At 35.5% G+C, this 25,673-nt stretch overlaps 1 protein-coding gene across 5 annotated transcripts in view; it reads right to left on the bottom strand.

Moving 5' to 3' along the window:
- Positions 1-25,673, bottom strand: part of EMC2 (ER membrane protein complex subunit 2) — a 359,544-nt gene that overhangs the window by 292,181 nt on the left and 41,690 nt on the right. For 4 of the 5 annotated variants that reach the window (XR_013814944.1, XR_013814945.1, XR_013814946.1 and 1 more), the window contains exon 11: positions 11,966-12,040. Coding sequence is in view for 1 of the 5 variants with exons in the window: in XM_079796391.1 (XP_079652517.1) it covers positions 25,131-25,217 (87 nt within the window). In the remaining 4 variants the exon portion in view is untranslated. Of the gene's footprint in view, positions 1-11,965; positions 12,041-20,795; positions 25,218-25,673 lie in introns of those variants that run through there. The other variant, XM_079796391.1, reaches the window with a different exon arrangement.

The following is a 25,673-nucleotide window of genomic DNA, read 5'->3' as shown; positions in this document are numbered from 1 at the left end:
AGAGAGGACTTAACTTTTTCCTCAGGCAGAAAAGAGAAGAAAAAGAAAGGCATCCCATGCCTTCAAATAGTAGGCCAAGAAGAAGAGTCAAGGAAATTCTCATGAAAGATTTTGAAATAGGCAATGAAAATCTTTCTCCAGCACTTTCTTTGGATAAGAAGTCACTGGAAATTCCTAAGAAAATTCATGATAACGACCCAAGTGGTTGTAGCATTACTAGTAGTAGTGGTAGTACATAACTGTTACTTTAAATCAGTACCTACCATCCATTCAGTACTTCGTATGTACCCAGTATTATTTATAATTACTATATAATTCTTACAACTTTAGAAATAAGAATTACACAAGCTTTTAAACTCATGAGTGTTAAAGAAGTGAAAGACTAACACAACTGGAGAAAGAATCCAGCTTCCACTCAAAGATTAGAAAGATGGATAGATTCAGCATATTCCAATTTTTCTACTTTCCAACATAATTAGATCCTGTTGTTTTGCTCACCTTAGATCCACACAAACACAGACTTGGGTATTTTATTGCCACTGAGCTTTATCCTTAACACAAACTTAGGGTTGAGCCATAGCTTTCCCCCCAGAAATCAATCTTTCTCTTATTTGATTAAGAAAAAAAAAATAAACCAAAAGAGCTAGCCAGATGCTTCAACACTGAAGGAAATTGATTTGGTATAATGCAGACAGAGGGGGAAAGCCAGGAAATTTGGAAAGCTCGGCCTTTTAGACCACACCCAGTCTGCCGCACTTAGGTTGTGTGACTCCTGTTTGGCAATTTCCAGAACAGTTACATGCCCCATACAGATTCAGCATTTAAGTCTTAAATATGTGTGGCCTGAATTGGCTACCACCAGATGACTATCTTATTTCAAGCAGTCCAAATCAGCCACAATGTTAAATATCCTTCTAACTAAATCATACTGAGCTGCAAAACTGCCAACCAAGCAAATGGCAGGAGAATGGGGCTCAGGCTTAAAGATGCAGGAGCTAGTTACTGCCTCAAGTCAAAGAAGAAACTGGATTTGTAATAGATCTTCACTTGATTAAAGGGAAACAGAATAGTCCTAAAAATTCAGCAAACACCATAGCAAATCAGAGATGGGTGTAGAGTTTTAGGAAGAGGGGACTAATCAAACACACGGTAAGCTAAGGAAGTCATCTTTCACAATAGGTACAAATAAGTCAGATTCTACCTCTTACCTCAGGTTCAAAGAATTTTAGTAACGTTGAATTCTTTTAATACTAACGAGTTTGTTCATTTGGAATTTAAATTATTTTAAAAGTAGTGCTTTGTGATATAGAATGTTTTCTATAGGCAATATAACTTCTGTTATAGAGCAACTTATTGTAGCCATATTGGGAAGTAAGGCTGACCATGATTTGAGGTTTTTACTGTTTAGTCTGCAGTCCTAATCTACAAAAGCTTTCTGTCTTCAACTTTTGAAAGGAAAATATGAAGCTTTTTGGTCTATGTGAAAGCAGAAGATTGTATTTTTAAACATATAATTCAGGTTCTAAAAGACACTTATCTGTCCCAGATCCCCTTTGATGTAATTAATTGCTTTAGATTTGTCTACCTGACCTTTTTATTTTAATTGAATTTGTTGGGGTGACATCTTATCTGATAATAGATAAATATGCAAATTGACCATACCTCTGACACACCCACAAGCCACGCCCACCATCCAATCAGAGCGAGTATGCAAATTAACCCAAACCAAGATGGCTACAGCCACAGAAAGCATGGTTTCCTAGGTAACAGAGGAAGCCAAGCTTTCTGCCAGCCATTGCAGGCCTAAGCATCCACTCAAGCTACAAAGTTTCAATTATAGAAGGTAAACAAATTCAAACAAATGGCGGCAGAATGGAGCTTGAGAGAGCAGGCCAGGGTTGCCGCCGGCAACAGGGGAAGCAAAGCTTTCCACACACCCTGGCCGGGCCCACCCGCTTAAGGCAACAAAGTTTCAATTATAACCCCAACACAAATGGCTGCCAGCCTCGGAGGGAGCCCCAGGCTTGGCTCTGCTCCAGGCTACAAAGTTTCAATTGTAGAAGGAAAATAAATTCCAGATACCAGGGCCTCCTCTTGCGTTGCCAGGGTGCATGACCGGCCTGAAAACCACCACAGGCCCCTCACTCAGGCCACCCCACCCCCCAAGGGAACCCCACCCTGATCAGGGACACCCTTCAGGGCAAACCAGCTGGCCCCCACCCCTGTACCAGGCCTCTATCCTATCTAATAAAAGAGTACTATGCAGATTGATCATCACTGCAACACACAATATAGCTGCCCCCATGTGGTCCAAGATCCTGCCCCCATGTGGACACAAGATGGCCACCACAAGATGGCCAGCAGGAGAGGGCAGTTGGGAGGCACCCGGCCTACAAGGGAGGGCAGTTGAGAAGGACCAGGCCTGCAAGGGAGGGCAGTTAGAGGTGATTAACCCTGCAGGAGAGGGCAGTTAGGGGTAACCAGGCCGGCAGAGGAGGGAAGTTGGGGGCAAACAGGCTGGCAGCAGAGTGGTTAGGGGGTGATCAAGCTGGCAGGCAGAAGTGGTTAGGGGCAATCAGGAAGGCAGGCAGGCAAGCAGTTGGGAGCCAGCAGTCCTGGATTGTGAGAGGGATATCTGACTGCCCGTTTAGGCCCAATCCCTGGGATCGGGCCTAAACGGGCAGTCGGACATCCCTTGAGGGGTCCCAGATTGGAGAGGGTACAGGCTGGGCTGAGAGACAACCCCCCTCCGTGCACGAATTTCGTGCACCAGGCCTCTAGTTGGTTAATAAAGTTATATAGGTTTCAGGTGTGCATTTCTATAATACATAATCTATATATTGTATTGTGTGTTCAGCACCCCAAGTCAAGTCTCCTTCCATTGCCATTTATCACCCCTTTACTCCCTTCTACCTCCCCCTGCCCCGCTTTTGTCTCTGGTGATCACCATACTGTTGTCTGTGTCTATGAGTTTGCTGGTTTTTTTTATGTGTGTTTTTTTATTTGTTTGTTTTGCCTAAGCCCTTTACCTGAACTTTTATTGCAGAAAGAAACAGTCCTAGATTAAAGAATCAAGAGAAGACATACTTAAAATGAAAGGGATCAATAGCTCCTGCTCACACTCTATAAAAATCCTGATCCTCTTTTGTCATTTGTTCGTTAGAAATGAAAGTCTAATAAGTACAAAATAACATTTAAATGGTAATATATTTACTCCTTTTATTCATTTTCAAAAACAAGGCTCTGATGGAACATTTGTGCTTCTAATATTTTCCCCTCCCCTGGCACATAACCAGCTTGCTATTTTCCAAGCAATATTTCATTTCAGGGCTTTGTTACAATGCTCATAATCTTATTCATTTCCTTGTTACCCGATTGAATAACTTAGTTGAGCCACAGCAATGTTTTCAGTGTTGCATCAAAACCTAAAATTAAATGAAACTTTAATGAAACTGTTTATTAATCTTGTAACAGGTCATCATTTACATTTATGCCTCAAACTGGTATTCTTTGTTTTTTTTCTTTATTCATATTTCTAGACTCTTCAATTTGACAATATTCTAAATCAAGTTAAATTTTAATGTGCACAAACAGAATTTCTATGAATTACCTTTCTATCAAATCTGGCTAAGTGGCAATACCAAAGTAGAAAACACTGATCACTTTTAAGTATATACTGTATATATTCATGTTACTAAATTAGGTTTTCAAAATGTTTTAACTTTTCTGAAAGAGCATTTCCATATGTCATAAAAAACTAAATGTGAGAATTTTTTACATAGCAAAACTTCTATATACCTGAACTGAGCTTCTTTATTTTCTCTAGTTAATATGAAATTCTATACAAAGAAGATGCTATTATGTTATGATAAAGAATCTCTAAATAAAAAATTGTGTTACCTGTTACAAAATGTAAATGTTAAATAACACCTATACCCTTTCTAAGTTCTCTAAGTAAAATTAACAAAAGCATTTTTTTATTTTAATCATCAACTAGAACAGAACCTAATGGCCAGAATCTTAACAACTATATTTTCTTTTCTGGTTGTTGTTTTTGTTTTTGTTTTTTGTTTTTTGTTTCTTTAACAACTGTATTTTCAATCACACTTGAGAGAATTATTTTTTCATGTGTATTTTTATGTGATTATGTTAACAAACATTTATTCTTATAAGCAATTTTTAAAATTTTATCATAATTTTAGTTATGATTCCCATTTGGAAGATAGATGGAATTACATATATCAGTAATACAAAACCTTATAACTCCATGTAGCTACAACTTAAAAGAAAATACATTCTAGAAAAGAAAAAAACTATGGAGACAAAAGATCAGTGGTTGCTAGGTTGGGGGGTGGGGTGTGATAAACAAGCAAAGCACAGAGGATGTTTATGACAAAGGAAAATCTATATAACATTATAACGATGGATATATGTCATTATATTTTGTCCAAAAAACTATAATGCAACACCAAGAGTGAACCCTAAGGTAAACTATGGACTTCGGGTGATAACAATGTGTCAATAGATACTGAGTGGCCAGATTATTATGATCTCTGAACGCATAACAATCTGTCCACTCAGTGTATATCCTATATAATAAAAGGCTAATATGCAAATTGTCCCCTCGACCAGGAGTTCGACCAGCAGGCAGGCTGGCCAACCGCCCATGTCCCCCCTGCCCCGACCAGGCTGGCTGGACCCCACCCATGCACAAATTCATGCACCGGGCCTCTAATAAATACACACACACACACACACACACACACACACACTGAGTGGCCAGATTATTATGTGTTCAGAGATCATAATAATCTGGCCACTCAGTGTAGGTTCATCCTTGATAAAAATGTACCACTCTGTTGAGAGTGTAAGGGCAGGGACCTATGTACCTTCCTCTCAATTTTGTTGTAAACCTAAAAGCCCTCTAAAAAATAAATTATTTAATAAAAATACATTTAGAATTTATTCTTTTAAGAATTTTTAATGTTGGCATTATTGCAGGTGTTCTCCCCCACCTCCCTTTGCCTATCTCCATCCATCCCCACCTACCCCTCCCTTGGCCTTCACCAAACTATTTTTTATGTCCATGGGGTATGCATATATGTTCTTTAGCTAATCCCTTCACCTTCTGTATCCAGTCACCCCCACCCCCCTCCCCTTGGGCACTGACCAGCCTGTTCCATGTTTCCATGCTTCTGGTTCCATTTTGTTCATCAATTTATTTTGTTCATTAGATTCCACATGTTAGTGAGATCATATGGTATGTATCTTTCTTATAGGTGGCTTTTCAAACTCAATGTAAAAAAAAATTGTAATAAATTCATGTGCTAGCCCTTGTTCACTTCCTGGCAAACATTATATCATTGAGGTAGTCAATGCACTTGTAAGATCTCAGTCTGGTGCCTACTGTAAGCAAAAATCTGTGCTAACCCTTAGGGATAAAAGGAAAATAAATGAATAAGACACAACACTAACAGCAGAAAGCACAAGTCATGTGTGAAAGAGACAAATATGTCTCCTTAAGGCCACAGAATATGGCTTTGCTTCTTCTGGATGCTAGAAGTAGCACATCAAGGCCCTGCCACAAGTAATGCAGAACACTTTCTTGTTGCAACTCTTCCTTTAACTTTTATTATGTCACCCTCTTCTGATTCTTTCTAGCATCTCTGGATATTAAAGAGAAGGAATGCTGAGGAGAAGCATGAGCTTTATTTCAGATCTTACTTTCACTCATCATTGCTTCACCACTTACTAAGTGACTGTGGGCAAATTATTTATCTTACTGCATTGCAACTTTCTCATTTAAATCAGTGTGTGTAGGCAATGAGATAAAGTATGTAATATCATTCATTCATTCCATGGTGATTGCTCTCTAACTGTTACATTTCCTTAGTTCTCTATCCTTTACTATATTTTTCTTCTTCCACCCCCCAAATTTTAGTAAGCCTTAAATTCAGTCTCTTTCTGCTCTCCCATTCTCTCTTCTTCTTAAGAATTGAATGGAATCCTATGCCTACATCCGTTCCTATTTGGCATGTCCCAAATAGTAATTCTCAAAGGTCCACAGGTGTTTTTTTTAAGAGATCATGATGTTCGAGTTAACAATAGTATCTGTTTATTATCTACTTTTTAAAATGTTAATAAAAATCGTGTTTAGCTATCCACCTAAAATGGAACACTTGGAAAGGCTGGAAGTACCAGTGCTATAAGAACGCGCAGTGACCATCAGAAATCAGAGGAAGGTGCTCCAGATACAGTCGCTGTCATTTTATAACTCACCTGAGCACGGCTGGTCATCAGGAAGGTACTAATCATTACTTAGTTTTAAATTGCCTGATTTTGGTCTCTTAGTACATAATTTATACCAACAACCAGTCACTGCTTAAAGAAAGATAACACAAGAAAAGGTTGAAATACATACTAGTGAATACAAACATAATAAATATGCCAATTTGCCTCAAAATGATCTCCTCTTAATCCATTAGTTCAGTGGTCGGCAAACGGCGGTTTGTGAGCCACATGCGGCTCTTTGGCCCCTTGAGTGTGGCTCTTCCACAAAATACCACGTGCGGGCACGCACGCACAGTGCGATTGAAACTTCGTGGCCCATGCGCAGAAGTCGGTTTTCGGCCTGGGCGAGTCTATTTTGAAGAAGTGGTGTTAGAACACTCAAGGGGCCAAAGAGCCGCATGTGGCTCGCGAGCCGCGGTTTGCCGACCACTGCATTAGTTCAATTTGTCTGATGAAAATTCATTAAAAATGCATCCTTTTTTTTTTGTACCTCAACAGATAATACTTACAAAATAAACTATATAGGTGACTATATCCAATTTGGCTTTATTTTAATGTCACACCTGTCAGAATGGATATCATTAATAAATCAACAAACAAGTGCTGGCAAGGATATAGAGAAAAAGTAACCCTCATGCACTGTTGGTGGGAATGCAGACTGGTGCAGCCACTGTGGAAAGCAGTATGGAGTTTCCTCCAAAAAAATTAAAAGTGAAATTACCTTTTGAGCCAGCAATCCCACTTCTGAGAATATATCTGAAGAAACCTGAAACACTAATTTGAAAGAGTTTATGCACCCTTTTGTTCATTGCAGTGTTATTTACAATAGCTAAGATCTGGAAACTGCCCAAGTACCCATTAGTAGATGAGTAGATAAAAATGCTATGGTACATTTACTTAATGGAATACTACTCGGCCATAAAAAAAGAAGAAGAAGAAGAAGAAGAGCCCTAACCGGTTTGGCTCAGTGGATAGAGCGTCGGCCTGCAGACTCATGAGTCCCAGCTTCGATTCCAGTCAAGGGCATGTACCTTGGTTTCGGGCACCTCCCCAGTGGGGAGTGTGCAGGAGGCAGCTGATGGATGTTTCTCATCAATGTTTCTAGCTCTCTATCCCTCTCCCTTCCTCTCTGTAAAAAAAATCAATAAAATATATTTTTTTAAAAAGAAGAAAATTTTACCTTTGTAACAAATGATGGATCTAGAAATTACTATGCTAAGTGAAATAAGACAGTCAGAAAAAGACAGACACCATATGATCGCACTTACATGGAATCTAATCAAAGTAAGTTTGCAAACAACATAGAAACAGAAGCATAGGTACAGAGAAAAGACTGACAGCTGTCAGAGGAGAGGGTGGTTGGGAGCCTGGGTTAAAAAAGGTGAAGGGATTAAGCAAAAAAAAAATAAATATGCCATTTTTTGACACACAGACATGAACAACATGGTGACAGCCAGAGGGAAAGGGGAGTGGGGGCAGATGGAAGTGGGCAAAGGGGAAATACATGGGAACAGAAAGAGACTTGACTTTGGGTGGTGAGCACACATGCCATAGGCAGATGATGTTTTATTGAGTTGTACATTTGAAATCGGTATGGTTTTATGAACCAATATATTCAATAAAATTAATCAATTAATTAGTAAACTCACAAGCAAATTAAAAAAATAATAATAATTAGATTTTTGTGTCCATACTGCCTTCTGTCTTATACATACTAACACAACCAGAGTATTCACTTATAATAAGGTTCCAAAACCCAGAAACATAATTGTGTAACATAGCTGGGTTATACACAAAGTTCTAAGTTAACTTAGTAGATATTTAATTCAACTTTGCCTCACAGACAGCCAGTGTTCAAAAAATAAAATAAAATACATAAATTATAGTAAGTCTAATCTACAAATCTATAAATTAAAATAAATATAATTTAATATGTTCACATTAAGGAGTTAATTGTTGGTTCTTCATATTAAGAATCACTATTAAAAAGGCACTTCTATGTTCTTAATGTAAATAAGGTACTTCTTTGTATATTTGCAGATAACCTTCAAGAACATAAAATATCCCAAGTTTATGTGGTAGATATAGGTGGGTTTAGAATATTGGCTTGAGCTTAATGTGCACTGACTCTAAAACATATACTGAAAGTTGTTGTTTTTCTTTTTAAAAAAATCCCAGGTATTGAGTTTACTTTTATTTTCTATTCTATTATTCTCTCTTAAAGGTTCATTTAAATTTTCACTTGTTTTAAGTAAACAAAAGTTTATACAATGATATTAATGATAATGATGATTTTCCTTTGACTAAAATCAATCAATATGTAAAGCTTCATTCTACAGAGGCTAATGTCAATCGACAAGACATTATATTTCGTTTTCAACTTTGGGATTTTTATATTATGATGCAAAGTTATTATAATGCAAAAATGGTCACTTACAGGTAGAGTAACTATGGCACACAACTGCAGTTGTATTTGGTGTTCTTGGAATATATGAGTCCAAGAAACAAGAAGCTACTGCTTCCCTGCCAAGAAGTCAAGTTTAATTTGCTTTCTTTTCCCCTCCCTCTTCAACTGGCTGAAATACAAGTTCCACTGCAAATGCAACAACCAGCAAACACAGATGCCATCATAAATACATAATGCTGCCAAGTAGGAAACCTTACATTGATGAATAACAGAACTCCCCATAGCAACAGGAAGATAGTCTGAGCAGCATATTTAAATCTTGAAGCTATATTATAAATAAAATATATGCATTCCTTATAACTAAAAAATAAGTTAATTTAAAAAACACACTGACATTTACTATTACTCAATGGCTAATTTTTCTGTCTAGTACATATTCTTAGTGGACTGAGAAATTTTATAAGTCTTTCATTCTGAACTTCTGCAATACATAACTGTGATCAAGGAGGCCTTGCTATGCCTTAAATAAAGTTTGCCATACTCAATAAAATAACAAAAACCACAAACCGTTTTCAAACTTTGCTAACGAAATTCATAGTCTGATAAGCTAATTTGGGTGTTTAAGATTTACCAACTGAGTGACCCTCTTCCCTAGCATCAGTTGGCCTGAGTACAAAATATGAAAACAACAAATATTTATAAGCATCCACTGTGGAAACAAAATATGTTAGATGCTGCAGTGGAACGAAATTGAAGACAAGACCTCTACTCTGCAGGAACTTTTCCTCTAGTTTGTAGGAATCACTTATAAGGAACACTAATAAATCAAAGCAGTATTTCGTAAAAAAAACAAAAAAAAACTGATCCTTGTGGGATGTTACAAGAAACATCATTTGCCCACAATTGCTCTCAGTTCTGACCTCCCTAACGCAAAAATCCCAAACATTACATATCAACAGATGCAAAAACTAGAAAAGGATCTTTTAGGGCAGAGATGAGATAGAGGCTCAAGACCTCTTCAGCTTTGGTTTTAAGTCCAAAATATGTTGCAATGAATTTATGAACTCTTTCCCCATCACAATCACTATGAAATATCAATGCTAAGGAGTGACATCACCAAGATGGTGGAGTAGGAAACCCCAACTTCTATTTCCCCACATAGATCAACAATTAGCTATCCATCAACAAAAACAGTTCTGGGGGAATCGGGAGTCCACGTAAGAAACTTTAGCAACACTGTGGAACAACCAAAAAATAAACAAACAAACAAAAACAAAACACCTGAGAATAACTGCACAAAAAGGAAAGGAAGAACAACTTCATTTTGTGTGCATCATCCCATCCCTCAGGATGACACTGCTCAGTGCCAAGAGGGAACTCCCCAGCTAGAAAGAGGTCCCCTTGCCGGGAAAGGGAAAGCAGGGTGAGTGATCAGCTTCCCCAGCCTTTCAGGACACTGTACAGATAATCCACAGCAGTTTCATCTTACCCAGAGACCAGCAAAGCTGAGACATATAGAGAAGGGTAGGGACAAAGAAGAAGGGAAGGGGCTAGCAGTATCAACTGCACAGCAGAAATGATGACGGTTCCCAGAGTGGTCCCTCTGCAGAGGACCCTAGCAGTTTTAGCCACTGGGGAAACTAGTACAGCTGCAACAGAACCCCTGCAGATGTCACTGGTTTTCACCCAACAGGTTTTTTCTATTTAATTATACCAACTCCAGATGCCAGATCTGCACCAACATCCCGCCCTGGCTTCTGCAGCCGCAGGAGTGTACGATGCCAGCCTAGATTTCCATGGCTGACCCACCACTGTGCACACACTCCAGGCTAGCTCCTTCAGCTGTGTACTTGCACACCTCTAGTCACCAAACTCCCTGCCTTGTGCACACCCATGACAAGACTCTGCAGCCACAGGGCTGCACACTGACAGTCAGAGACCCTACAGTTGCCAGTGCACCCACACTTGGCACCAACCCTTAATGCCTGCCCTATCCCCACCACTATGTGTGTTTCTGAAATCGGCACATGTCACAACATAGTCAACAGCACTGGCTCCCACAGCCCAGGTGTACACACCAGCAGCTTCAGTCACCAACACTGCCTTCTCTAGTTCCTAGCCACTGGACCTGGAAGTGACCCTGAGGAATCAATAACCTTTATGTCCACTGAAAAGCCCCCACAGTGCTCATCAAGGACCAATAGCTGCCAATGTTATGGACTCCAGCAGCCTGAGTCACAGACACCATGCCCCACCACCAGGACCCAGAACTGCCATACACACCCACACTGGTACTCGGAACCACTCGGAAGACCCGAGCTTACAACATACTGCACTGTGTACCCCCACACAGTTGAAGGTCTTTCCTTACTAAAGCCAGTCCATAAACTTTGGAAGAGGTGACTACTTCTTCAAACGTGTAGACACCTATGCAAAGGTACTGAGAATCACAAAGAATCAGGGAAACATGACATTATCAAAGGAACACAGTAAATGTCCAGTTTCTGATACCAAACAATGGAAATCCAGAAATTTCCCAATAAAGAATTGAAAATAATTGTTCTAAAGATAGTCAGAGAGCTATAAGAGAACAGATAAACAATTAATGACAATACAGAAAAACAATACAAGAGCAAATGAGAAGTTCAACAAGGAGAAAGAATACACAGAAGAAGAACCAAAAGGAAATTTTGGAACTGAAGAATACAGTGAATGCACTGACGAAGTCAATAACAGCTTCAACAGCAAACGGCACCAACCAAGCAGAAGAAAGAAACAGTGAGCTCAAAAATATATCACTTGAAACTACCAAGTCAGAGAAACAAAAAGAAAAAAAAATGAACAGAAATGAGGAAAGCGTACCGACACTGTTAAGTGAAAAAACTGCATCACTGAAGTTACAGGAGGAGAAAAAAGGAAGGGATAGAAAATTTCAATAAGAAATAATGTCTGAGAACTTTACAAACCTGGAGATAGATTTAGAGATCCAAAATCAGGAAGCTAATAGGTCACTCCACAATTTCTATCCAAAGCAATGTTCTACAACATACATTATAATAAAACTCTCTCAAATCAAAGATGAAGAGAGAATTTTAATAGCAGCGAGAAGAAAAAATTTCTCATGTAAGAGAATCCCCATAAGGATTTATCCACAGATCAGGAGAGAATGGGGTGATATAATCAAAGTGCTAAAAGGAAAAAACTGCCAACAAAAATATTTTACCTGGCAAAGTTGTCCTTCAGAAGGAAGGTAAGATAAACACTTACCCAACAAACAAAATCTGAGGGAGTTCATCACCACTAGTCTTGCCTTATTAGATACGCTGAAAGGAGGTCTTCAAGCTGTAACAAAAGGACACTAATTAGTAACATAAATTTAAAACATATAAGAATGTAGGGGGTGGGGTGGGGGTGGCAGGGGAGAGGTCAATGGGGGAAAAAGAGACATATGTAATACTATATGTAATACTTTAAACAATAAAGAATTTTTAAAAATAAAATAAAAAGCTTAATCTGAAAAAAACACGTAAGAATGTATAATATACTGCTAAAGGTTAAGTATACAGTCAGATTCAGCAAACTCTAATAGTGTAATATGATAATTTGTTTACCATTTAACTCCAGGCTACAGGGGAAAAAGTATTAAATAGAATTATAGTTACAACAACTTGTTAATGGATACATAATATAAAAAGATATAAATTATGATATCAAAAACCTAAAATGTAGCATGGAGGAGTAAAAGGGTAGTTTTCATACATAAACAAAGTTTAGCTATTGGCTTAAAATAGACTTTTATATCTACAAGATGTTTTATATCAGCCTTAAAATAAACACAAAACAAAAATCTATGCTAGATACAGACAAGATAAAAAGAAAGGAATCTAAGTATGTTATTATGGAAAATCATCAACTCACAAAGGACGACAATGAGAAAGGAAGAAAGGAACAAAGAAGTACAAAAGAGCCAGAAAACAATGTAAAGGATGGCAATGGTCCTTACCTATCAATAACTTATTTCAATATAAATGGATTAGATTATTCAATCAAATGGCATAGAGTGGCTGAATGAGTGGGGGGGAAACACACAAGAAAAAAACAACAACAAGACCTAATTATATTATGCCCCAGAGACCTACTTCAACTTCAAGGACATACACAGGCTCACAGTGAAGGGATAGAAAAAGATAATGTCATGCAAATGGAAACCAAGAGAGCAGGGGTAGCTATACTTATATATCAGACAAAATAGAATTTAACAAAAGATCATGAAGGTCATTACATAATGATAAAGGGGTCAGTTCATATAACAATTAACTATATATGTACCCAATATCAGAGCTATATTAAAAATGGGAAAAGTACTTGAACAGATATTTTTACAAAGACATACAAATGGATCACCAAGTACATTAAAAGGTGCTTAACATAACTTATCATCAGGAAAATGCCAATCAAAATCACAATGAGATACCATCTTATATGTATTAGAATGACTATCACAAAAAGACCAGAGATAACAACTGCTAGAAAGGATGTGGTAAAATAGGAACCCTGGTACACTGCTGGTAGGACTACTATGGGAAACAGTACCGAGATTGCTTAACATTAAAAATAGAACTACCACATGATCCAGCGGTCCAACTTCTGGGTGTATATTTAAAGGAAATGAAATTACTATCTTGAAGAGATATCTGCACTCTCACCTGCATTGTGGCATTATTCATAATAGACAAGACATGGAAACAATCTAAGCCCCCATCAACAGCTGATTGGATAAAGGAAGTGTGGTGTATACATATAAAATATAAATCAGCCATGAAAATAAAGGAAACCCTGCCATTTATGATAACCTGGATGAATCTTGAGGGCCTTATGGTATTGAAATAAATCAGACACAGAAAAGTACTCTATAATCTCACATATATAGATTCAAAAAATGTCAAAATCAGAGAAATAGAGGGTAGATTGATGGTTACCAGGGGCTCTGGGTTGGAGGAAATCGCGAGATACTGGTCAAGGGGCACACATTTTCAACCATAAGTTGAATAAACTCCAAGGTCCTAAAAGTACAGCATGGCAACTATAATTAACACTACTGTATTGTATACTTCAAAGTTGCTATGAGAGTAAATATTAAATGTTCTTTCTCATAACAACAAAATGGTAATTATATGAGGTAAAAGATGAGTCAATTAACCCTACTATGGTAAACATTTTGCAATATATGTGTATCAAACACCACATTGTAAACCTTACTTAAACTTACACAATATTATATGTCAATTACATTGCAATAAAGCAGAAAAAAAAAAACACGAAAATGTCAATGCTTTTTAGCATCACCTAGTTAAGGAAGCCTATAATTCTTACATAGTATTTTCTCAATAAAGATATATAGGTCTATGGATAAATTTTAAAACCTGTTCTTTTGGATTTCCCGCCCCTAAAAAAGCATATTTCATGTACAACTGAAAAACTACAAGATGCCAAACAAAAGGTTCTTTCATTCACATTTCGTTAGCATTTCAAAAACTTTAACTATTTGCATGTTCAGATCTCAAGCATCAAAGCTTACTCAGCCCTGGCCAGTGTACCTCAGTTGGTTAGAGCTTCAAACCTTACACCAAAAGGTTGTGGGCTTTATTCCTGGTCATACCTAGATTGCAGGTTAGATTGTGTAGGCGGCAGCAGATTGATGTTTCATTCTCACATTGATGTTTCTCTCTCTTTCCTTCTAAAATCAATAAAAGTATGTCCTTGGGTGAAGATTTTTAAAAAACCATACTCAATGGCTATGTCTTTTGCAATTATATTTTTAAAATTCGTTGAACATACCAAGATTAATCTTTGCTGCATGCATGTTTATGTATGCATACAAAGCTCATTATTTATATCTCTTAAATATTTCTATAATTATTTTAGTTGGTAATAACATATTAAAATCAGTTCTAGTGTCACTGAAATCAGGTTTTAAAAATCTTAATTTTTGAACTTGATTTGTAAATTGTTAATTCTGGAACTATAAACAAAAAATTATATCACATATACACCAATATTAAGAAAGTAGCATATGAAATAAAGTATATGCAAAAAATTCCACAATTATATTAGATTGATTTTTATTAAAATATGACTATTTGTAATTTAAAATAACATTAAACTAGCTCACTAGTTTTTATACTTTAAAAATCACAAAACTTACTCTAGGTGGCGTACTTCTATAAGCTTGTGGAAGAAAAAATACAATGGAATATCAAGCTTTTGTGTTATTTCTAATCAATGATTATTAAACTTATGAATTCAAAAATCCATCAATATTTGAGATTTATAAGTAGAAAATTAAGTTCAAACTTAAAGTTATTAAGCTAAATTAGGATATAATTAATAACAAAATACTCCATAATGACTCACTTTAGAGGAGTAAATATTTCCTTTTGAGAAAAACCTTAGAGAAATCTTATGCAGAAAAACGAAATACTTAGTAGTAACCTCCAAAAATGAAAGAAAAAAAATATTGTATTCAACTCTTTTTACATCTTTAACTTATTTTTAAAGTCCCCCTCATTCTAAAATTCTGAATCGAGGGTGCCACTGTTGATGCCACCATTTGTTTGGTACCATTTCTATTTCCTGACTGCTATTAGTTTTCTTAAATCAGTGACATAATCATGCTATTTGAACTTCTTTTTAGCAAGACAATTTTTATAGTTTTTCTTCAGTCGTTTTTATCTGGAACCATCCAACTCTGATCAACCTCAAAGAACTGTAGCCATGTGTATATACTTAGTCAGACTAGTGGGGAGATTGGGGAATTATCAACCAATGGGGCTGTGTTGTCTCTGGTTCTCTCTGTCATACGGAATGTGACATGTATACTAGTAGAGTGAAATTGGATCTAAAATCAGCTGTCATTCGAGTCCAACCCTTGAAACCCCTGGCTATAGTTACCAATCTGGAGACCTTCAAATTTATTTTAAATTGATGTGATATTATGGCATGCATTGTTACCTAGTTTTTAAAGAACATGCTCTTCGATAAACCTCAATTTTTTTTGGTGATTCCTCTGATACAATCACATATTCACAAAATTGTTACCCATGTTTTCATGCAATATTTAAGTTACCTAAAAAGGAACTGAATTCACAATTAAAGGGACTTAGTAGTATATCTCTCAAGTTACTTAGGCATAAGCTCAGATTTCTTCAAAGTTACTATCCATTCTCTATTTACCAAGGTTCATTATTACTTGGACGTCTACAAACAGATGTTTTCATATCAGTGACTTATTTGCCAAATTACTATCTCCAAGTTTATTTTGGTAGCAGCAGTTATATAAGATAGAGAATTTTTCCAGGACCTAAAGAGTTGAAAATAAGTTGTACTTTATGTTATATTTTCTTACATTAAATAGTAGAGAAACAATTGACCCTATTGGAATTCACTTATTTGTGGCTCAAATGGTTTGTTACAATATGCTTCTAATTTAACTTTGGGGACACCAAAATATTTCTAATTAATCAGACTTTTATATTAAGAAACAATGAGGGCAGAATATAGAACTTGATATTAGTCTTGCTTTCTACTATGCCCATTATAATACAAAACTCATACTTTCTATACCACAATGATTATAATTTGGTGCAAAAAAATACAAATATATATATACACAGGGGAGAGAAGAGGGAAGAAATGTATATATGAATATTTTCTATATGTGTGCAGACATATTTTCTCTTTTTAAAAGACTACTGAACTACCTCCATCTTCCTTCTTTAAAAAAATAAAGTTTAAAAAACTATTGAAGGCAACTAATATAAATCAAATAAATTCAGCTGGACTTCTGAGAAAAATAATAGCAACAATTCTACAGACAGGGTCTCCCCACAAAATATATACACACTTTAACAGATTTTACCTATTGAAATTAATAATTCAAAGTGTGTATACATATTTTGGGACGCCCTGTATATACTCATTTTTTAAATTACAAAGAGAAAAGTATTCCATTCAATAAACAAAAGAAACATGTATACCTCAGTTCTTTATTATGGCATCTAGAGAAAATAGAGTTGAGGGAAAAAATTGGTAAAATAAACAAAGCAGAATAAAAGGGGATAACACAAAGAATGTCATATGCAAACATAATAATAGAACAAAGGGAATAACACAGAAATCCACAGAATCATCTGCTTCTTCCAATCAGTCTTCAAATAATTGAGTCTAGTCAGATGTTAGTGGGCCTCAGGAATACCTGATGGGCTTGTTAAAAACAAATTGCTGGAGTCTCTCACATAACAGATTGGAGTGAGGCTCCATAATTTGCATTTCTAGCAAATTAAAAAATGAACATGCTTCGAGAACCATTCACTAGAACTCTCTAAACAGCCCATTAATGAAACTTGACCATTCACAATATTCTTAGAGTTGGAGAAAAATCTGTAGCTATTGAGAATGATCCAGATTTATGTATCTCAGAGTAGTCAAACTGTGAGGTATTATTTTTTCTTCCTGTTATTAACGTGGCATATATATGATCTCATTGGCAGCCTTAAGCATAATGTTGTTCCTGATATGGATATTAGATTTTTGAAATGACTTACTGATTAAATTTAATTTACCAGGGAACTAAGCGAAGCTAAAGTACATCTGGAAGATTTGTTAAATAGAGTACACCATAATGTGCAGAATATTTTACTTTTAATTCATTCAAATATGTACCATGTGCAAGCATCTGTTAGAAGCTGGAATGACAATAATGGACAAAGCTGGATATAGTCTCTGACTTTATTTAAAGAACCTATTGTGGAGGACAATCACCTGAAAATATAGAGGCAAATGGCCCAAATGAAAGGTACGTGATAATATGAAAGTATACAACTCTTCTCCAGAGGAGCTAAATATTGACATTTCCAAGTTGTTTCACATAATCATTGACACATAGGATTATCAATGTTTTATTTTAGCCATTCTAATAAGTGTTCAATGGCATGTCATTAAAGCTTTAATTTGCACTTCCCTATTAATTGCTAATGATTTTGAACATTTTTTTCATGCACATATTTGCCAACCTGATAGCCTCTTTGTGAAGTGTCTGCCTTTTGCCCATTTCCTAATTAGTGTTTTCTTAGTATTGAATTTTGAAAGTTCTTCATATATCCTGGACACAGTATTGTTTGCAAATATTTGTCTGTGGCTTGTCTTCTTTAACAGGGTCTTCTTTGGCCTGTCTTTTCATCTTCTTTAACAGGGTCTTTCTCAGAACAAGATTTTATTTGTGACAAGATCAAATTTATTTTTTTTTAAATTGCACCTTTGCTGTCACTTGAAGAATTTTGACCAACCCTATGTCATATTGGTCAGATATTTCTTCCTTTATTTTTCCTAAAAATTTTACAGTCTTACATGTTACATTTAGATCCATGATTCATTTTGTTATTTTAATATTTTGATTTTTTTTACGGAGAGGAAGAGAGAGGGATAGTTAGAAACATCGATGAGAGAAAAACATCGATCAGCTGCCTCCTGCACACGCCCTACTGGGGATGTGCCCGCAACCAAGGTACATGCCCTAGACTGGAATCGAACCTGGGATCCTTCAGTCCGCAGGCCAACGCTCTATCCACTGAGCCAAACCAGCCAGGGCCATGATTCATTTTAAGGTGTGTGTTTGTTTGTTTTTAATATGGTTGAAGGTCTAAGTTGAGGGTTTTTTTTTTCTTTGCTATGAAATATCCAATTGTTCCAACACCATTTTTTAAATATTCAACTGTCTCACACAATTCTATTGAATTGCTTATGCAATTTTTTTCAGAATTTAGTTTTTCATACTGGTGTGGGTCTATTCTGGACCTGTTCCACTGCTTTGTATGTTACTCTGACAAAACCACACCATCAGTAGCAATACCACATTGTCATGATTACAGTAGCTACATAATTTTTAATATCTGGTAGTCTGATTCCAAATTTATTTTCAAGGATGCTGAAACTATTCTACTTCATCTTTACACATAAATCTTAGAAAGTTTATCTACAAGGAATCTGAGATTGCAATAGAAATTGTATTAAATCTACATAGATCATTTGGGGGAGAACTGACATCTTTATTATATTGTCTTCCAATCCATGAATATGGTATGTCTCTCCATTTTTTAGGTCTTTTTTCTTTTATTAGCATTTGTAGTTTTCAGCAAACATATCCTATACATGGTTTTAAAATTTTATACTTAATATTTTTATATTATAAATATTATTTATTGCTAGCATATAGGAATACAATTGGTCTTTGTTGGCCTTGTATCCTGTGATCTTGCTAACCTCACTTGTTAGAGTTCCAAGATGTTCTTGGAGATTTCCTGGGATTTTCTATGTAGACTATCAGGTTACCTCTAAATAGAGACCATTACTTCTTCCTTTCCAATCCATATGTCTTATTCCCTTTCTTACCAAACTGCACCAATACACCAATACTATGTCAAATAGAAGTGGTTCAGAGTGCACATCCTTGCCTCATTCTCAATCTTAATGGGACCACATTTAATCTTTCATTAGGTGAGATAGTAACTGTAAGTTTTGTGGATTTGGGTCAGACTGAGGAAATTTCCTTCTATTACTGAGTTAGCTTTTTAAATCATAAGTAGGCACTACATTTTGTCAAATGCTTTTTTTATTATCAACTGAAAGGATCAAGTGGTTTTTCTTATTTTCTTAATATGATGGATTGCATTGACCAATTTTCAAAATATTAAAGCAGTATGCATTTCTGAAATAAACCCCACGTGGCAGTGAAAACAATTCAAATGTTCTTCCACAGTGGATTACCAGAATGTGTATGGTACATTCATACAGTGGAATATTACCTAGTAATAAAAAGGAACAAACTATTGACACATGCAAAAGCACCCATGAACCTACAGGGAAATACTCTGAAAGAAACCAGTCTGAAAGGGTTACATATTGTGTGATTCCCATTTATAGAAGTGACAAAATTATAGTGATGGAAAAGATCAGATGTCAGGCACCTGTGTTAGAAGAGGGTAAAACTATTAAGGAGTAGCAAGAGAGAATTTATGAAGTTCTATCTACACATATAACATTTCATAATCAGAAAAAAAAGAGAACATGTAAAAATTGTGAATCCAAGTAAGGTTTATACCCTAGTTAATAGTATTGTTGCAATGTCAATTTCCTGCTTTGATAACGCACTATGGTTATGTAAAATAATAGGGAGAAGCTAGTACACGGGAATTCTTTGTACTGTATTGCAACTTCATGTGAGTCTTAAAGTATTTTAAAATAAAATGTTATTTTAAAAATACCAGTAGGAAAAAAAGAAGGGCCTAACCTCTGGAGAATGAGTCAAGGAAGGCTTTGGTATATACCAGCAATTTTCAACCTTTTTCGTCTCCTGGCACTCATAAACTAATTATCAAAAGTTTGCCACACTCCAAAAAAATATATTTTGTGCCAATCTGACAAAAACAATAGGTATAATTTTGATTCATTAACATTGGGCAGCTATTGTGTTGGCTGTTATCTTTTTTTTTTTTTAATAATCTAAGGGAAAAGAGGTCAGTGCTTCTGGCTAGGCAGGTATTGCATGTTTTAAAAATTCGTGAGGTTGCTGGTCTATACAGAAGGACCAAGTATATTGAAGAAGAAAGCATAACAACTCCATGAAACTTAAGTGTGGAGAAATTTAGAAATAGAGGGGAGAGGGAGATAGTTTTCCTATATATATAAAAGCCTAAGTGACCGTTACAACCGTTCGCTATGATGATGCACTGACCACCAGGGGGAAGACGCTCAATGCAGGAGCTGCTCCCTGGTGGTCAGTGTACTGCCACAGCCAACCTCCCGTGTCCCTAACCCCGGCCGGACCCTATGAGCCCCGATCAGGACTGGTGAGACGATCCCGATCATCCCCTATCACTGGCCAGGCCAAAGGACCCCACCCATGCACAAATTCGTGCACCAGGCCTCTAGTACTTAAATAAAAATCTGAATCCTTCTTCCTGATTCTGACACTATATAGAACCTCAAAGGCCAAAGAGCAACAAATGAAAAACAACTGAATTTTAATGAGGGGAAGGATAAACTGGCCTCTTTAGTGATGTTAGAAACATTCTAGCTGCTGTGGAGAAAGTAAAAGTACAGGAAATCCAGCCATCTGGCTACTGTCCAGAAGTCAGGGGATTGTTCTTGGGCTCAGATAGTGGGGGCAATGGAAATAAAGAAAAAGACAGATTTGCTATGAATAAGAGCATAAAATTGGTTAGAGGACTAAAAAGGTCCATTAGATTGGTGACATGAAATTAAACTATTTCGAAGGAATAATGGGAAGGTGGCGGGAAGAATCTAGTTAAAATAAGAGAGCATAATGAAGAAAATAAATAGTTTTAAGATTAAGTGTAAAGAAATGAGATGATGGGAGGTCTTTGTGGTAGGAGAAAGTATGGCAAATTCATGAAAGTGAAGTACAGCTAAAGTATAAAAATGAAGGGACAGTGATGGGAATTGGCTCAGAAAAGGGTAGGGCTACTTGATTATAAGAGGTAAAGAGGTAAAGCTGGGTACAAGAATATCTGATCCTTGGTGGGTTTTTATCTGATTCTCTTTCTTTGGAAAATAGTAAGAAAGCCGTTATTAGTTTGCTAGGTCTGCCTTAACAAAGTACACAGAGACCTGGGTGTCTTAAACAACAGAAATTTATTTCACCACAGTTCTGGAGGCCAGAAGTCCAAGAGCAAGGTGTCAGCAGGGTTGGTTTCTTCTGAGGAATTGTTCCTTGACTTATAGATGGATATCTTCTCTTTGTCTTTCCTTGATCATTCTTCTGCGTGTCTGTGTCCTAATCTCTTCTTATAAAGGTCAATCAATTGGATTAGGGTTAAACCGTATGACTTAATTTTACATGAACTGCCTCTTTAAAGACTCTATCTACAAAAAAAATTCACTTTCTGAGGTACCCAGGGTTAGAATTTCAACATGAATTTGCAGGAGACACAATTCAGCCTATAACAAGAGGTTACTAACCAAGAGTAAAAAGGGAGATAGCATACATCAGAGGTTCCAAGTGAAAGAGGTTTAAAATAGTTCTAGTCTAAAATAGTTCTCACATTGACTATAAATGAAGTAACATTTTAAATGGGTAACTTATTTAGTTCAAAATAAAGTTGGACTTTATTATTCCACTAAAAAATTGTTTAAAAACAAATCATAAAATCGGAATTCTCTTCCCTGCTCTAACAAACAATGTCCCTTGAATATATCTGGTTCTACTTTTGTTACTCTAAAATGGGAACAATATATTAAAGGACAAGTATATGCCTCACAGTATATTAGAAAAAGAACTAAACTTGGGAGCCCGACATCCTGATCCTATTCCTTGCTCTGTCACTGTGAGCTTAATTGTTCAGAAACTTCATTCCTCATCTTAAAATGGAGTACAACTAAATCATCTTTTTCTTTTTTTCCCTTCTAAAACCTATAGTTCTATGAAATGAAGTAAAATGATGTTACCTTGAGAATAAATGGATTGTGGCATTAGAAAAAAATCATTCTTTAAAATATTTGCCAATAAAAATTGTATGCTTCCAGTATACTAAAACATTGGTCTTCCATTTATTTTTTCTACATCCCTCTCTGCTCCCAAGTCAATATTATCCTTATGGTTAAAGCTGTTTTAATATGCCTTTTTCTCACTTCTGTTGGCTTAAATACTGGGTGCTAAATTGCAACAAAATATTACTTACGTTATATCTAATTATCTAATTGACTTTAAGTGATTATATTCTTAAATAGCATTCCTAGCATGTCTAAAATAAGAGTTTTTCATGTTTTAAAAAAATGCCCTGGCCCGGCAGCTCTGTGAGTTAGAGCTTTTTCCTGATACACCAAGGTTGCAGGTTCAACCCCTGGTCAGGGCACATACAAAAAGCAAGTCAATGAATGTATAAATATGTGGAACAACAAATCGATGTTTCTCTCTCTTTCCCTCTCTCTCAGATCAATCAAATTTTTCTTTAAAGTTAAATGGTAGGTATAATTAGTCAGAAACATATATTACTAAAATAAGAGAAATCAAGAGTTTATTTTTCTTATGTAGTAAGTACAGAGGTTGGCAACTGTTCATGTAGGTTCAGGTGTTCAACAACGCCATTAGGGACCCAGGATACCTCTAATCTTTCTAAGAAAACTTCTTTAAATGTAGCTTTCATTCTCATATTTGCCCCTTTATTGTTGTAAGATGGCTGTTGTACCTCTAAGCATATTGTTGGCCAGAGTGAGGAGAAAGAGGCAAGAAGCTTCATCTCACAAAGCTTTGCCTTTTTAATTTGAAAGGAAGGCCCTTGCCAACAGTCTTTCATTTCTTTAACATCAACTAGATCATATGCCCACACATTTGATATCTGGGGCTGTCCAAAATGGTGGCCATGAGTCACATTCAGCTATTTAAACTTAAATGAAATTAATTTAAACATTCAATTTCTCAGTTGCACTGGCCCTATTTCAAGAGCTCAACAGTCACATGGAGCTAATGGCTATCATAATAGACAGGACAAATATAGGCCTGGCATATCACAGACCATAAAGAATGAAGCCATTTCTATATTAAATCAATCTGATGCATCTCCTGGAGTTGGGGTAAGATCCTAATCTCCTTGAGGAACAGGGATTTCTGCTCCTATCTCAACAATATAGGATACAATTTACTAGGAAGTGGAGGTAAGAGTTGCACAGGCAACTGTCTGCCATGATGGGATTATCAGTACATTTAAATGGAGGTCTATAAATTATTACATATTAGCAATGTACTGAAGAAAAAATTCTTGGCAAGAAGGTATTAAAATTTAAAAAAAACAAAGTGAAACTAAGGCTGACAGTTATGAGGCACTAAATTTCTTATTACACAAATGTAATTGCTAAAGAAAACACTATTCTAGTGACTGATGGGAGAAGGTTAGAGAGAAGAAAGGTAGTGGGAATAGTATGCGGGCACTATTTTCTTTGTAGCAAACAAATTTTAAATGGTTGATTATGTTGAAAACGCAGTTACTAAATTCATGTATAAAAAGAGTACATCTTGTTATAACAAAGATTAGTTCAGAAGAATTATCTTCATATGAGAAGAGTTTTTACACAGTTGCTCATTACTCCTGACAGAATAAAATGAAAAGGACTGTAACATGAAAGAATTAGACTAGATAGGAAGAATAACAGAATTATTCAAAAGGTTAAAATGCTGGTATCGGCAAGTTTTCTTCCTAAAGACTTTCATGTTGTCAATTCCTCCATGATCCCTATTTGCCCCAATCCAGCAATGACAAGTGAGCAAGAGTTTCTGTATAATGTTGGTATAAATATATAGGATTATGACTAACATATATATTATGTAACATATATATGAATTACAAACTAATACTAACAATAAATATTTGTCTTGAATGAATAATTGACTATTCTAAAAATTATATCTGAACGAAGAGTTTAACTCTCAAAGTTCTTTGTATTCTATTGAAACATGCAAAATACTGTTGAAGGTAGTATAATGGTTGATTAGTATGAAAAAAAAGAAGAAATTTCAATTATCACTAAGGAGATAATGAGAAAGGATTGTAAACATTTTTCTTCTAAAAAGTTTATTTTTTTTATTTTGCCATAAAGTAAAAATAATAACAGTCACTGACACCCCTTTAATTCCTATTCTCTATATCTCTGAATATTCTTTTATGTAATTTACAGTTAAAGGTTCAATAAATATAACTTTCCTAAAGGTTAAATTTGAATATCATAGCATGTATGAACCTTAAAGCATTTTATAGGTAAGAATCTAATTATGTTTTATGGCAAAAACAAACATTTTACAGACAGATTGCTAAATTTTGGAAAATTACGTATTTTAGCATGATTTAGAGGAATAATATTATAGTACATAAAACAATAGCCTACTGAAACAGAGCAAAATCCAACCTGACACTAAAGGAGAGTTAAAATAATTTGCCAATATTTTGCTCATTATATATGCTATGTATTTCTTATCATAGATAAAAAAGAGCTAACTAGGAACTGAGTTCTAAAATGATATCTTTACTATTTAAGTAAAATAAAAAGACTATAATCATCATGTGCAAGCTTAATAAATCATCATTGTTTATTTAATGAGGTTATTTCTACATCAGATTATGATTTAAAAGCAGTGTGATATTAAGAGAATGATGTACAATCAGTAACTCTAAAATCCTTCTATGGACCTTCCTGATCTTTCTGCTTAGCAATGAAGGCATTTTTAGGTTTATATAAACATATTCTTTACAACTGCCTCAACAGAAAATTAGCATATAAATAGCACTGGGCATTTAGTAAATAAGTCACAAGCCAATAAGTTCAATTGTGCAATTGTGAAATGTAACGTGAAAGAGTTTTTGAAACGTTAAGACTGGGTAATCTGCAGTGTTTCCAACATGTCTTCGACTGCCTTAAGAGAGTATTTGGTTTCCTTCTTACTTCGACCTGCAAACTAATTTTTTAAAAAATGCAATTAGGGTCAATTTCAATGCGGGTTCAAAATCACAACCTTACATTCTCATTGCTAATGAGAGTTAACATCTATTTTATCACTAGCATAAAATCAAATGTTTTCAAACAAAGGTAAAATATAAATGTAAAGTACTTTCTATTAAACATTTTAAGATAGCTCTATAATTATTCAAAGTTGGTCGTAATCCTTTAAATCTTTCCCGATTTATTAGTTGACTAGGTAATATCATGCTTCTGCAGCAAAGAGCTGTCAAAAAAAAACTTTGTTACATATTACAATGATGTAAACATGTTTTAAAATATGCATTTCTAGTTTAAATTGGATTTTACAATGAAAAATATAATTCATTAAATACTATCTTTGTATATTTAAACCAAATTCATAGTGTATTAAATTCAATATAGTACACATAATCAGTAGGGGAACCACTGTTGA

This window comes from Cnephaeus nilssonii (genome assembly GCF_951640355.1).
Source record: "Cnephaeus nilssonii genome assembly, chromosome: 18".
Taxonomy (NCBI): domain Eukaryota; kingdom Metazoa; phylum Chordata; class Mammalia; order Chiroptera; family Vespertilionidae; genus Cnephaeus; species Cnephaeus nilssonii.
This window is presented reverse-complemented; position numbering and strand designations above follow the sequence as displayed.